Raw genomic sequence first — 16,092 nt, 5'->3', positions numbered from 1 at the left:
TCCGTTAAAGGATTTCATGTCATTGTATTTCCAAGAAGGTTCATATGTGCTGCTGTTAGAGGTTGTTTGAAATTGTAAGTTTGTATGATAAATGATAAAATACATCTCTTCCATTTAGTTTCCAGTGGATGTATTCAAAATTCATTATTTTTCCCAGAGAAATATTCTAAACATATTATTCAATCTGATTGAGGAAGGATAATACCTTTTTAAAGTGATCAGAATAAATCACCAAATCTCAAACTTGAATTTATTTGGAGCTGAGTATGATAAAGAATAAGAACCTGCCTGATAACAATTCTACTTCTAAACTGTCAGGTGTGTCTTATGTAGTATTTGTCAGTCCATATCAAGTCAATGTTTGGTGGGCTAGTTTCGTGTTGGACTGTACATCAGGATAAGGACATTACGGCATGTAATTTGGATGTTCAAGCTTGGGATTTAGCAAAGATTTAAGTTTTGTATAACAAGGTAATGCAATGCTAGTTGTTTGTACTGACTTTGCTCTTGTTCATGTCAACAGTTGTGATGAAATCAGGGGGGTGGTATTATAAGGATCGTTTGGGAAGAAGTAGGGGTCCCATGGAGCTCGTGAATCTCAAAACAGCTTGGGCTGTGGGCATAGTTGATAAAAATACCTTTATTTGGGGAGATGACATGGATGAGTGGGCTCCTATCAGTATGGTCTATGGCCTTGAGCCGTGCATTGCAACACCAGATAGTAAGTTGCATTAGCATTTGTGAAATTAAATGTGTCGTTTGTGCCCATTGAGAATCTATGAGAAATATCACCCGGAGACATAAAATATTCTTTTTGTTTGTATTAATTGTTGGTTGTTGTTGTTGTTGTTTGTGTGTGAGAGAGATATAGAGAGAGAGAGAGAGAGAGAGAGAGTCTCCTAGATAATGTGGCATAGATGAGAGAGAGAGAGAGAGAGTGTCTCCTAGATAATGTGGCATAGATTCTTCCAAGGTTGACATAGCGACAGCATACCATGGAGGAGTAAGGAAACCTGAAGATCTGCAGGGTCAGTCAGGTTAACCATGTGGAATTTTTGCTGCCATGCAGGCAGGACATGGAGCAGCAGACACCAGTAACAGCTTACACAGACCGCCATGTCAGCCTCAAGGCAGCAGGCAGCAGACAATTAGGTGCCATGTCACCAACCCTGACTAGCCACGTAGGTGCTCAAGTTTGTTCTGGGAGCCGCCAGTTCTGTACCAGTTGGCCCTGAACAGCCCACAGCAGGCGAGAAAGGGGGGGAGGGAGGGCTGGTGTCAGCTGATAAACCTGTTCCTTGATTTGAACATAGCAGCTCAGCATTCAGAGAGCCTTTTGGTCCACTCCAACAAGTGCCTTACGATAGTATGCAGTAGTATTGAGCATACATGCAAGCCTTTTACTGCCAAATGTAATCCATGTGCACGTGTTTTGCACGGTGGGCCTGTTGTGTGTTATTGTGTGTGAGTGCTGCTAGACTCTAGGGAATGAGGGCTTATTTGTGGGTGTGCCCGCTAGACCTTCCTGTAAAGTATGCAGTCAGTTGGGGGCTGTGTCAGGGCATTTAGCCAAGGTATGTACGCATGGTTTTGGCTGGAAAGAGGGCCGGGTTAGGGGCTGGTAGAGGGCTGATTAGGGCCTGGTAAAGGGCCACATTTGGGCTAGTAACAGCACGTCTGATTGAGGCCACTCAGGCCAGCCAACCACCCAACCAAAGGGTTGGGTCAGCCGATCAGACCAGGTCAGGTTAGCAAACCATCCTTGTCACATGCACCCTTGCACTTGGGTGCAAGGTGACACACTGGCTACATCGACAAGTGTATTATAATTCCCAGATAGGAGATTTTGTCGGATGCTATGACCCCTTTGTGAGCCCTTGTCCAGGGACAGTCAGGCACAAGCTACGTAGGTCAGTCTCTCAGCCTTAGGTCAAGTCAGTAGTCAGTTCTTGTTCACTAGTACCCACTGGAGAATAGTAGGTTAAGTGTTTCCATCTTATAGTTTAGGTCTTAGCCTAGGTTAGGAGTCCCTTTAGGGTCCCCAAAGGCTGGACAGGTAAGCAGGGAAGGCAGCCTGCAAAGGCTGCCCAAAAACTCCCCTGGCAAATGAGCCAGGGAGGGCTTTTTATAGGCTGGTTGTAGGCCAGCCAGTCTGTAAAACAGACTGGGTCTGTAATACAGACTGGGTCTGTAATACAGACTGAGTCAGTTTGTTTACAGACTGGGTTGGCTCAGTCCAGCGCTATAAAAGGGCCCCTTGGCTGCCCTGTTTTCTCATTCAGTTTGCTCCTGCCTTCAGTCCTCCTACAGCTCCACTTCAGCCTCCTGTGCAGCCCCTGAGATCCTCAGATCTTGCCCTGCTCTAGCCTCAGTCCCTTGGCCATCAGTTCAGCCTGATTTGAAGGTGACCACACAGCACAACAGTGGGAGGTTTGGACCAGCAAACGGAGAGAGGTTTGGACACTGTTTCCTCAGCTTTCTCAGCTCTCTTTTACAGTTTACACAGCTCACTCTCAGCTCTATATTTCGGTCATCTCTCAGTTCTCTCATAGGATCTATCACTTCTAGTTTTTCACTCTCTCACTCACGCAGTAACCCTACATTCCGCTAGATAGCACAAGCCTCTTCCTTGCCTTGCAGAAGCGTCCTACATCGTCAATGTGGACAGCATCAAGGTCTCGGTATTGGTCGGCGTTGCCTTTGTAGGTCATCTTCTGGTGGTTCTAGTGATGCCCTATAGGCCATGGTATGTGCCTTGTAGGCATAAGTGTAGGCACTTATAGTGCTAGTGCCTTTTAGGCCACATAGGACACTTAGACCTATGTGACACCTAGGACACTTAGTCCTAGGTCTAGGTACAAGTACTTTGTTGTGTTTTCATATCTATCTAAGTTTTGACGTGACTACTCTATCGACTCGTCTTGTACCTGCACTCTCTTCGTTTCGTATCTACAGTGGTATCAGAGCAGGTATTGCTCTACTCTTCCAGCTCTCCTCAGCCCCCGAGTCTTCCATTTGCTCATTGGGAGTTCTCTGCCTTGCTGGTCGACACATTCCGAGCCTGTTCGTACATTCAGTGGTATCAGCAGGATCTGCGCCATACAGTCCGTACGTAAGCAGAACTGTATCGCTGTACCTGCATCGCCGTACGTGTATCGTACACTGCACGTACTTCATCCGTACATCGTGCTCTTTCGTACGCTGTACCGTACGTTGCGTCGTACTCCATCCGTACATCGCGCTCTTCCGTACGCCGTTTCGTATACCTTCGCCGTACAAGGTACCTACACCGTACGACTGTACTTGCGTAGGAGCACAAAGTACTTTCACCGTACCTTCAGTGGTTAGCAGTCTGTATCAGCTTCCCGTACACACGTACCTTCAGTCGTACAACTTGTACTTCATCTGGGTATTCCGTACAGCTTCACCACAGGTTCCGTACCTGTTTTGGTATTGGCTTGAATCAGGTTCTTGGTCTCACTGCAGTCATCTATAAACATTTGCAGATTTGGGGATTTTGCAGGACATTGGCAAATTTGGGGCTTTCATTTCCTTTCACCTCCTTTGATTGCAATTTCTTGCAAGAATATTGGAGTTTTGGGATTTAGTCTGCAATTTCTTGTTTAAATTGGAGTACTTTGGGTCAGATTGCAGGACATTAAGTTACATTTGTAGGACATTGAGTCAGATTTGCATACATTGGGTCACATTTGCAAAAATTTCAGCAAAATTTGGGGCTTTTCTGAATTTGCCCTCTTTTTGGCCTATTTGCCCTCAATAAATTTGGGGCTTTTGCCAAATTTGCTGTTTTTGCAGTGAACATTGCCTGTCACAGTCACATTTGTGTCAGATCTGCATTTGCCCTTTGATTTGGGTCAGAAATTTGCAGATATTTTCTGTCATTTTTTGGGACAGCAAGCTTTTTGCAGTGATAGCCTTGAGGCTTTTGGGTTTTCAAGTCTTTTACAGGTTATCACAGTTGCTATGGCTGGGAACAATCAAGATTTATTTGGAGTTCTCCGTGAAGATGATAAGTTGGATGGCACCAACTATCCGATGTGGTCTTATCTCATGAAACATATTCTTGTTGCAAAGCATTTGTGGAATATTGTTTCTGGGGCTGATCTGAGGCCAGCCAATCCTTCAGTGGTTGTTTCTACTACTGGTTCTTCTGCAGGGGGTACTCCTCCTGATGCCTCTTCCTCTAGCACTCCTGCTGCTGCTCTTCCAACTCAAGAACAGTCAAGATGGGATGCAAGAGATGGAAATGCACATTCATGCATTGCTTTATCATGCAAGAGAATCATTATTCCACACATCCGGTCTTGCAGGACAGCAAAGGATGCTTGGGATAAATTGGCTTCTCTATATTAGATTCGCAATGAAGCTCGTGTTGCATATTTGAGAAGGCAATTACAGGAAGTGAATATGAATGATAGTGAGTCAATGGATGCATATTTGACAAAGGTCAAGGACCTCATGGAACAGCTTGCCAACATTGATGAGGTGGTGCCAAATTCACAGCTTGTCAGTACCACATTGAATGGACTGCCAGATACATATCAAGGGTTTGCTACAACCCTTCGATTAGTGGCCATGGGTAATCCAGATCACTATTCTTTTGACCAGCTAGTTACTTTGCTTTTGCAAGAAGAGCAAAGTAGAGCTAACAGACAAGCCATTATTCCTGATCATGCATTTGCTTCACAGCAGACAGGAAGAGGCAAGGCTTCCAAGCCTATGGGCAAGCCAAAATCTGCACACAGCAGCTGCAATTCTTCAATGCATAGCAGCTGCAATTCCTCCCATGCATCTAAAAATATAGCAGATAAGGGAAAGAAGAAAAGATGCAACTATTGTCACAAGCCTGGACATGACATTTCAGAATGCAGGAAGCGCATTGCTAAGATGGTTCTTTTCGAATGTGCATTGATTATCGTGCATTGAATAAGATGACCATCAAAAATAGATTTCCGATACCAGTGTAACCAGCCGGTTACCCATCCAGTTAGTGTCCCCCCCCCCCCCCCCCCCAACCCAAAAAAAAAAGAAAAAGAAAAAAGAAAGACAGTTGCAGAGACTGTTTCTGCCAGTAGATTTCACCTACCTATCAGACTTTTACTGTCAGAAAAGTAGCAGAAACACAGTAAAATTAGAGATTTGCAGAAAAGAGAAAATGCATGCCTTTGTGCATAGGAAAGATGAACCAAATGCATTCTGAGTGCTTTTTGCAGCAACCAGGAAAGGGGCAACACAGCTGTTGATGCTTTGGCCACTTTGTGGGTATATGCTTTGAATTGACAGCCCATTACTAGCACAAGTTGTGAATGCAAGACACCTCTTGTTGAGGTACTTTCTCTTGAAAAGCAAAGGCTGAGTGCATTAGTTGCTTACACAATGAGTGTGAGAGAGTTGCATATCTCAGACAAGTTGCAGAGATAGCTTCACAGCAGCATGCCCAATCATCCCATGAGGGAATGGCAGAGTCTAACTAGGTACAGCAGGCTGAGGCTATACAGATAAATAAAGAGAATACAGGTTGATTACTCAGTTGGGAGAGGCAACAAGCGATCCCTTGTTTCGCAGGATGGTACAACTTCTTTTTGAGGGAAAGCCAGAGAAGCCTCCCTCTGGAGTAGATCAGGAAGGAGTGGTGGGCAAAAAGAGAAAAAGAGCAGGTCCTCTTCCCAAGAAAAAAAAGGCATTACAGTTCATCCAGTTCGTCTTCATCTTCTAGCTCTACCTCTTCATCCTTGACATCACCTCCTTCTTCGGGATCTTCAGAGTCAAAGAAGAAGAAGAAGAAGAAGAAGAAGAAGAAGAAGTCCAGCAGGAAGGTCGAGACTAAAGAATTCAAGGACGGTGGGAAGTCAGTAAGATTTGCCACTTACAATGGCCAGTATGGCCAAGCTGAAAAGGCTATGCAGTTCATAAGGCAGTTTGATGCTGCCTTCAGTTTGGAAAATTTCAGTGAGTCCTTAAAGCTTCGTATGGTTGGTTTACACTTGACTGGTACAGCCAGTGCATGGTGGATAGCTAAAACAGCCAACTATGTAGCCCCCAGGAAATGGAAGGACTTCAAGAAAGCTTTCTATAAACAGTTTATTCCCAAACAGTTTCGGGATCATGTCCTTCTGGGTTGGGAGAGCATTCATATGGAAGCACAAGATGTCTTACAACCAGAAATTTTCGCCTTTCAAGAATATTTTTGATAAGACTCAACTCAGGAAGTACAAGGCCGGACTCACTCCAAAGATACAGGCCCAAGTGAACACTAAAGATATTAAAGAAATATCAGATCTCATGCATTCAGCCAATGTGGCTAGTCTCATGTACATGCAGGATCCTACTAGTGTGCCTTCGTTACAAGCAGGGTTACCAGTGGATAAAAGGCTAGTGACCCCCAAGTTTGAAACAAGAGAGTTTCCCAAGGCTCAGAAGAGGGGATTTCAGCCTCAGAAGTCGAAGGGAAACCAAGTGCAAAAGCCCTATAAGGGAAGACCACAGTTTACCCTTGAACTGATTGAAACTTTCAAGAAAGAGGGTAAATGCTTCAGGTGCGGCAAAGAGGGGCATGTGGCTGCCTAGTGCCCAGAAAAGCCTTCAACTTCGAAGGGAAAAGAGGTAGAGAAGCCATGGGGACCGCAAAAGCTAATGGCAGGAGGAATTCCTGACATACTGGGTCATGTTTTAAACCCAGAAGAACGAGAATTGCTGCTATCATGGGGCAAAGTCAGAGACCAGCAAGTGCTGATTTTATTTGATCCAGGGGTTACTGATAACTTTATATCAGAGGATCTAGCCCTGAGGTTGGGAACTAAGACGGAGGAGTTGGGCAAGGCTCTGGATGCCGACCATATGTTCTGTGGGAACCCTGTGCCAGTCACTCCCTTGATAGGGAAGCTCCGTCTTCATGTACAGAGTTATGTGGATCAGGAAGACTTCTTCATTTCTCCATTGAAACATCATGATGTAGTCTTGGGTATGCCTTGGTTTTATCGCAAGGCAGTGAAGTTGACTCTTCCTGAAAGAGTGTTGGAGTTCGTACATAGGGGCAAAGTACATCGTGTGGTTGCTAGGAATAGAGGGGGAACTATTCCCATTGTATCAAATAGTTCTGTTGGAAAAGAAATAAAGTCTGCAGTTTCAGCTTACATGGTTTTTGTAAAAGAGAGAGATGGAAATGCATGCTGAAATAAGTGAGGCAGATCAGAATAAAATTCAGTTTCTTGAAAATTTTAAAGATTGTTTTTTTGACGCTTTGCCAGGGGAGCTACCCCCTGAGAGACACGAGGATCATGGCATAGAACCTATTACTGGCAACGAGCCACCCAATAGGCCCCCATACAGAGTTAGTGCAACTCAGCAAGAAGAGATTATGACTCAGGTGCAGGACTTGTTGTCTAAGGGGCTGATTCAGCCCAGTTCTTTTGCTTTTAGTTCCCCTGTACTGTTAGTACATAAGAAAGATGGCTCATTCCGTATGTGCGTCGATTACTGTGCACTAAAAAAAATGACCATCAAGAATAGATTCCCTATTCCATGCATTGATGATGTGCTGGATCAGTTAAATGGAGCTTTAGTTTTCAACAGGATAGACTTAAAGAGTGGATATCACCAAGTGAGGATACAACCTCAGGATGTACATAAGACAGCGTTCCACACTACTTTTGGGTTATATGAGTATCTGGTGATGGCTTTTGGATTGACAAATGAACCGGCTACTTTCAATAGGATGATGGATTGTATCTTCCGACCCTATAGACAGTTCACTGGTACCTTCTTCGATGACATAATTGTCTTTTCTAAGTCCGAAGAAGAGCACAAGGAACATCTTGCTATAGTGTTTTAAGAGCTGAGAAATCATCAGCTCTATGCAAACAGCAAGAAAAGTGGATTCTTTCTGGAAGAGATCCATTACTTGGGGCATATAATATTCAAAGATGGGATACGGATGGATCCAGCAAAGATCTGTGCCATTCAGGAATGGCCAGAGCTGAGAACTGTGCATGAAGTTCAAAGTTTCCTAGGCTTGTGTTCTTAGTACAGAAGATTTATCAGGCATTTTGCGGATATAGCCGCTCCACTCCACGATCTTACTAAGAAAAATGCAGCTTTCAAATGGGGAATTCCTCAAAAGACAGCGTTCATCACACTCAAAGAGAGACGCTGACCACAGAACCAATCTTGATAGTTCTAGATTTATATCAGCCATTTGATGTGGATTGTGATGCTTGTGGGGAATGTTTTGGGACTGCATTGCATCAGAATGGTCATGTAGTGGCCTATGAGAGTAGGGGACTCCGGGATACAGAGAGATATCTGGGAATCTATGAGAAAGAGTTATTGGCTGTACTTCATGCCATCCATACATGGAAGCATTATCTTTTGGGTGCAAATTTTACAATTAAAATAGATCACCAAAGTCTGAGATACTTTTTGACTCAGACAAAGCTTTCCGAGAAGCATATGAAATCGGAAAACATGTTGTCAATGTACCATTTTCAGATTGTCCATATTCCAGGAGTTCGGAACAGAGTGGCAGATGCCTTGTCGCGAAGACCCCAAGTCAACAATGTGACTATTGCTTATCATCAGGACTCGGAAGACATGAGAGAGCAATATGCTAACGATGCAGATTTTGGTGAGTTTTTACAGCAAATGCAAGAGGGGCAGTCCACCAGTCACTATTCCCTGAAAGATGGGTATCTTATGAAAGACGACTGCCTATGCATCACTCAAGAGATGAGGAAAAAGATTTTGGAGGAATGCCATGCACCTCCCTATGCTGGACATAGAGGAATTACAGCAACAACTTAAGCACTAGAGAGGTATTTCTTTTGGCCAAGTTTGTTACTGAATGCCTTACGTGTCAGAAAGTGAAGTATGATAGTCGAAAGGCACCTGGCCTACTTATGCCTCTTCCCGTGCTTGAGGCACCGTGGGAAAGTATTACAATGGACTTCATTTTTGATTTGCCAAGATCAAAGTCAGGGAATGATGGGATTTGGACTATCATTGATAGATTCAGCAAGCAAGCTCATTTCATTCCGGTTTGCAAAACCATAAAGGTAGATCATATGGCTAAGCTTTTCATGGCACAGATCTTTAAGCATCATGGTATGCCTAAGTCCATTGTCAGTGATCGAGATCCCAGAATGACCAGTCTATTCTGGAGAGCTTTATTTGATAATATGGGGACGAATCTGAATTTTTCTTCTTCTTTTCCTCCTCAGACAGATGGTCAAAGTGAAGTAGCAAATTCTACAGCATTGGATATGCTGAAATGCTACGTGGGTGACCAAGGTTTAGATTGGGAAAAGTACCTACCATTGGTAGAGTTCGCTTACAATAATACAGTACACAGTTGTACAGGGAAAGCCCCCTTTGAGGTCATCTATGGGAAGGTGATTTTGCCACCTATTCTAAGGACCAAAGATGAAATTTTTGCAGCTGATCAGTTTGTGAGAGACCTCTAGACAGCTTTCAGCCAAGTCCGGGCAGCAATTGAAAGATCTCAAGAGAAGCATAAAAGAGCTGCAGATAAGCATAGGAGATAGTTAAATCTCAAGGGAGGGGATTGGGTACTTTTGAAGTTTGAGAAAGCTAGGCTCTGCAAGTTTAAAGGCAAACAGAAAGTGTATGCAAAGTTATCGTCCAGGTACTACGGCCCTTTCAGGGTTACATAAAGAATAAATGAGGTTGCATACAGGTTGGCATTGCCAGAGCATTCCATGTGAGTCTTCTAGCCTACATAGCCAATATCAGAGGATCCACCAGAAGTGGATGAGCTGGAGGAGGTCCTTCAGCCAGAGCAGATTGTGTATCATACTGTATGCAAATGCCCTCAGGGCAAGGAGTTTTACAGATATCTTGTAAAATTCAAGAATTATACGGCATTGGATGCCAAGTGGATGGATGAAGACATGTTGTCCGATCATCCACAGCTTTTGGATGTTTACAAGGAAGCTTTTCAGTTGAGGTCAGCTGAATAGAAGTCGAGGGGATGTCACCGCAATGTAAATATCCTAAGTCAAAGTATAGTTGACCATTTATTTGATCATAAGTAAAGAGTTTTCATATGGGTTAATTATGATCAAAGAGTTCTTTTAATGGTCAAAGAATTGACTATAGTCAAAGATACTTGACTCTAGTCAAGTAAGCCTAACTTTGGTCGGGGAGACTTGGTTTATTACCAAGAGGGTTAGCTGCGGTCAACCAGAGAATCACAGAGCTGACTACGGTCAGACAGTGTTGACTTCGGTCAACGAGAATTGGGTACCATAGTGGTGCGCTTTAATTAATTGTTGCAGGTACTATGAGGGGCTAAAGACCCAAGCAATTTGGAGCGTAGCAAGTATTTTTTTGAGGCCACCCGCATGACCAAGTGCTACGAAGACCCCATAAATTGCCCTTAGAGGCATGTAATAGGACTTAGTCTAGATTTTAGACAACCATCCTGGAATGAGCTTGAAGCTCTTGTAAAATTTGATTCACGTTGGAATTTGTATTAGACAGCTCTACACTGAACTCTTGTAACAGATTTCTCTCTTCATGAATAAAACCTTCGGGGGGGTCCAGCCCGACGATTGTCCTGGGCCCTAGTGTGTTTGTAGAGAGAGAGAGAGAGAGAGAGAGAGAATATTTGCAGTAATTATATCAACGAGGTTGCACTTTGATTGGCAATTATATCTTCACCACAACCTCTTGCAGCCCATCCCATTTCTATACACACAGCTTATATGGAGGCATCCAATTCTCCTCTTGACAACTTATAATAAACACACAAACTCTTGAAGCAGTAGGTCTCGCAATATAGGAAAGTATGGCTACCCTATTGGCTCAGTTTAGTAACTCTAGATTTTGAGAGCCAATTCAGTACATGAAAACTACTTTGGATGCTCAAGCTGACGCAATTCTCCTAGAGTTAAGAAACAAAAAACTGCATGTCCTCTATTGTCTCTTGCAGACTTGTATTTAAAAAAGAATTTAAATCAAACTTCTGAAACCCTACACTAGATAGAGAAATCACAGAATTCACAAATAGTGGCTCGCGAAGATGCATTTATACTTTGACACAATTGAGCTTTCCAATAGCAAGAAGATATCTCATTGCCCGTGTATTGAAAGACAGTGCCTTTCTCTGGTGACAAAGACACCTCAACGATGACAAAGGTGTAATCTCATTGGATCGTTTTGAGTGATTTGTGCAGCCAACAGGGACTTCCAAGCACTTCAAAACTTAAACAGTTGGGAGTAGACTGGCTCATTGTGCCTATATCAGATATCTCCTAGTTCATCACATTGTTATTGGAGATTGATGGCTTAACTGAGGGTAATAGGCTGCATGCCTTAATGCCTCATTACATACCGATGTCCTCAAGGCAAGTCTCTTAACCACTTCAAAGGCCATTGCTTATGTCAAGCGATTACTGATTTCCAAGGGTCATTCAGACGTGGTTCTACACGACAACAGAACCCTACCTCAGCCAATACTTCTTGCTCTAAGGATGCCAAAAGATCCCAACAGCTATTCAGAAACCAAGGATCTTGAACTAACTAGGTTCCGACAGCCTTATTCAGGCCAACCATAGAAGCGTCCTTCACGATTGCACTTCTTCTTCATCAAATCGATCCAAACATAGCAATGACCAACCCCGATACTGTAAAGTTGCTGCTATTGGATCAACGAAGAATAATGGAACTTCTTTCAAAGGACTATGTAACCTTTGTATGTCCTGAAAATTGAAACAAAATATACTCAAGCTGAAGATACACCTCCTTCACAAGATAAAAAAGGGAAGCCACCTTGAGTAGCCCATACTATATACATGAGCCTCGTCAACAATTCTGGCCACAGTTCTATGCTTACGAGGATCAATCCTGATGATGGTTCTGAGTGACAGTGGCTGCTCCCATAAATTTATTGCTAGATCTTTGGTCTCAAATTGCACACAGGCCTAAGTCAAGTCGATTATCAAATCAAACTTGCCAATGGGGCTGGCTAACCGAAAGATTTTCGGTGTGCTGGAATCAGGTATTCTTATAGAAGTATACGGAATATCTTGCCCTTCCCTTCATTCTTTTGGGTTCCCCTTCCCCCATTTTTTGTCTTTGAAGAAATTGTGAGTGTAGATATTTGTGCCTAGACCGTATGCACGATAGGGTTGGATCACGTAGGCAGGTTTTCTCATCCCGAGGCTGGGCTGACCCCTTCTTGTGCAACACAAGGGTCAAAGAATTGTCCTTTTGTATGCAACGATACATGGAGAAGCTAGGTTAAAGAATTGTCCTTTCGTATGCAATGATAAAAAGGGTTTTGTCAAATTGGCTAATACTGAGTTCTCCTAGATGGTTATGAAAATGGCGCTAGCAGCTTGATGAGATTGTATGTTGCTTATTAACAAGGTTGTGCCTGTGCTCTTTCATAATTTAAAACTCAGTCCTGTTGATCCTTTGATATGGTATTGCATTTGATCTTAGTTGCACATGTTTTATTGTTATCTCCTCATGAATGTACTTGGTTTCAAGTTGACTCTGGTCTTACAAAAATATATTCTGTGTACAGTGAAGCTGGCAGCTATAGGATCTGATTTTGTGCACAGGTTGGCAAGAGGAATATCTCTGTGGGGACCAAGAAAAGGGCATGAGAAGAAAAGCTACAAACAGCTACAAGCCGAGGGTCTTGAAAAGAAGGAACGTGAAAAAGCTGTGTTGAGACTCAATAATGATGTATGGCCAGGGGAACGTGCCCCAAGCCATTCTCTCTTTCTTTGGGCAGGTGGGTCAGAGCTTACTACGATCCTAGAGGAAGATGATAAGATTTTGCCGGACAAGTTCATTCCATACCATATACGGTGAGTTTTCTCACATTTGTTCTGGCAAAGCTAATTATGCATGTGACATTGTTGACTCTACGAGTGCATTCATTAGCTTGTCTTGTTAATTCGAGGGAGATTTATGAACTTTGATTACTGGATGTTTTGCACGTTTTTAGCAAAATTTAAGGAGTTTGAAGCAGCCATCAAATTACAGGAAAATGGAAATTGTCATAGTTTGACATTGGGCTTTTCGGAAGTTTGGTCACTCAAATGTGTGAATCTTCATAAGGTTTGTAATTCCGTACAATCTTAGCATATGTGTGAGCATTAATAATAATCATTAAGATGGCTACCAATATCCCCTTGCTAAAAGGTATGAACTATCCTAGCTGTGTACATTTTGGGTCTTGATGTATGCAAGCGGTATTTTCCCAAGATCAATTGCAGGGTTATTGGATGCCTAATCACCTTGGATGACCTTGTATACTACTGCACCATCAATTACACTGCTTTGTCTTCAAAGCGTCATCCGCCTTGAGCAATGGTAAGTGATTTTAAGGCTAGGAGGTGTAATGTGCTATGGCAGCTTGTAGTGCATGCTCCATACGGACTTGACAATACAATTTTCTGTATTCAAATGACTTCAATTCTGGAAGGTTGTACTTGGTACTAATTTTATTGGCACACGAATGCATTGTGTACTTCTAACATTACAGATGCCCTCCTTATTCCCGGTCTCCTTTCAAAGTCCTTTATGGTTTTGAAACCACTGAGGCAGCCTAGAACATGGGGGTTGGATCAACGCAAGGGGCCAAATTGCTCACCCAAATGATTTTAGACCACACTATATAAGCCTCCTTGTCATTGGAGGACATGTCCCTTGGGTGATGAGGCTTTCACAGATGGGGTTTTAGCAGTACTGAATCATACCTCATATGTCCCAGATATTCAGCATACTGTTAATGGAGCTAGCACACGGCATGCCTTACTTTGGCAATGTCTACCAAGTAATGCACAATAACGAATGTGTTTACCTGAGAGTTAGTAAAGTGAGCAAATTGTTGAATTGCTCGTGCAAACACCAATGGCTTTAAGGTATTAATGGAACCATATCACAGGGAAATGCTTTTCAGCCCTGCTAAAATGTTTAATAGTTTCATGAAAGAAAGTTTTCATGCATGCATTTCAATGCAAAACAATCAACGTAAAACCTGAGCAAAACTTGCCGTTTCTGCTACTGGAATGTATCCGGCTCTACCTATGACCTTTTTTCTTGCCATTTCTGCCTTCTTTGCTCTCCCTTGCATTTGCTACCGCCTTGCCTTGCCCTTTGCATTCCTTGTGCCCTCTTCAGGCCTTCCTTGCCTTCTAGGCTTCTTGGCCCTCCAATCTATCCTCTTCAGCTCGTCATCCCTGGCCACTCTTTCTTTTCCCCTCTCTTTGAAACTTTTCAGCCTGAACCTTGCTAACCTCTTCAGCTCTGCCCACTCTAAGATCATACTTTCTCCTCCCTCTGAAACCCTACAGACTGCAGCAGCCTCTACATCTGTCCCCCTTCTGGTGCTCACATACTACATTCCTCTCCATCCCTCTCTTGCCTCTTGGCTCTCCTTTGCTTCATGTATGACGTAGCACGTATGGATCACAATGATGTTGCATGTATGACGCATATAGAACAGCAACTGTACTATGATGTTACTAGTTAGAACTTAGTCTTTAGGATTTTTATATTATTGGGGTTTCAACTTTTAAGTAACTAGATAGTTGTAGGTTTGATGTCTCATCAAGTTTGAAAGGTTGAGAGTTCAAACAAGCTACAATGCATATTTTTAACTACTTCTAACTCTCCCTACTTTCTCAACTCTTTAAACACACTTTTTTAAATATTTTTGGGTAATACTTATATTACTGCGTGTGGAAACCTCGAAATGAGGTAAAAACCCACCATGAAGTACAAGAAAGAATAGTATGAAATCAATGCCTGTCAAAAGAGACAGGAAGTCAAGATAGAAAGAGAAAAAAGGAGGAAAATATGAAATTACATGCCAGTAGTGGCAACATAAAGATAATAAAAAGTTGATCCCTTTTGAACTAGAAAACCATTGAGCGATGTAACGGTGCCATCAATAAAATGCAATTTCTTTTGACCCTTTCGATTCTTCTTAACATAAGCAGGAAGACGAAACCTTTGTGTCACTGGGTCAGATCCTTGTTGCGCATAGGATGCATATCCTCGAGTAAATTTTTTTTTTCAATTCATGAGAAGATACCTGATTTCTCTCTCTTAGCTCGAGGTCTGATCCTTAGTACCATCACTAACTATATCCGAAGGAGAGATATCCATCTGCAAGTCTTTTGACTGCAATTGAATAACCCTAGAGGCCGGTTGAGACTCAGAATCAACCAAAAGAGATTGCCGAACTGAAGGGGGCTCCTGCGATCGGAAGCATCAATGTCAGAAGATGTTGAAGCAGTGGAGGATGAAGGAACATCAAGAGGAGCCAACCGAGACATCATTGGTGAGGTGCAAGCATAAGGGTGTCCTTGAAAGCCTGGAAGGGATTAGACAAAGTGACTGAAGGAGACAGTGTCCCAAGCTTTCCCATGAGATTGCACCCGTCTCCATTCTTTGTTATGCTTTGGCTGCTGTAACTTATCTGATTGGAGAGGAGTCGAAGGAATAGGCAAAGTGCCCTTCACATTATTAGATTGTCGTGAGGGTGAAGAGCAGCTTTGAGCAAAGTGACCAATTTGCCTGCACTTGTAACACGCATTCGGGAAGGAAGAAAACTGTAAAGGAATGCGAAATGGACACGCCAAGCCATAATCATGATCCGAACACGAATGTATGGGCTGCTCCATATCCCAGAGAATGCAAATTCGGATGTCCCTACTCGTGACCAAGTAATCCCACTTGGGAAGATGCAACACTCTCCCTAAAAGAGATGCAAGAGAGGAAATATGCGGAAGAAGAAGTATTGGCAAAGCTTTTAGAGTGACCCGGACAGGACAAAAATCCATGAGGTTCTTGGCTGGATCGAAAAGGGGATTCCAAGGCATAGCATATGCAAAATAACCAGCACCATGAACCCTGCCATACTAATCAACTGGTACACAGTGTCCAGTGCAGTGAGCATTGTAAAATCCCTTGCCAAGAAAAACCAAAGATTCAATTTTATCCATACCAACCGCTGTTGTCGACCATGCCCACAACATAGAGACATTCATGATTCTCCCCATGAAATAGAGGCACACCCCATGCTGCTGCGTC

The 16,092-nt window shown here is 43.0% G+C and overlaps 1 protein-coding gene across 3 annotated transcripts in view; it reads left to right on the top strand.

Annotated features, from left to right (window-relative positions):
- LOC147902706 (protein TIC 56, chloroplastic-like) overlaps positions 1-16,092 on the top strand; it is a 38,654-nt gene that overhangs the window by 19,580 nt on the left and 2,982 nt on the right. For all 3 annotated transcript variants that reach the window (XM_087374096.1, XM_087374095.1, XM_087374094.1), the window contains exons 2-3: positions 524-721; positions 12,569-12,857. In XM_087374096.1, the coding sequence (XP_087230222.1) occupies positions 524-721; positions 12,569-12,857 (487 nt within the window). The remainder of the gene's footprint in view (positions 1-523; positions 722-12,568; positions 12,858-16,092) is intronic.

This window comes from Dipteris shenzhenensis, chromosome 4, assembly GCF_047967505.1.
Source record: "Dipteris shenzhenensis isolate YYH24624 ecotype China chromosome 4, Dip_SZ_1.0, whole genome shotgun sequence".
Lineage (NCBI taxonomy): Eukaryota > Viridiplantae > Streptophyta > Polypodiopsida > Gleicheniales > Dipteridaceae > Dipteris > Dipteris shenzhenensis.
This window is presented reverse-complemented; position numbering and strand designations above follow the sequence as displayed.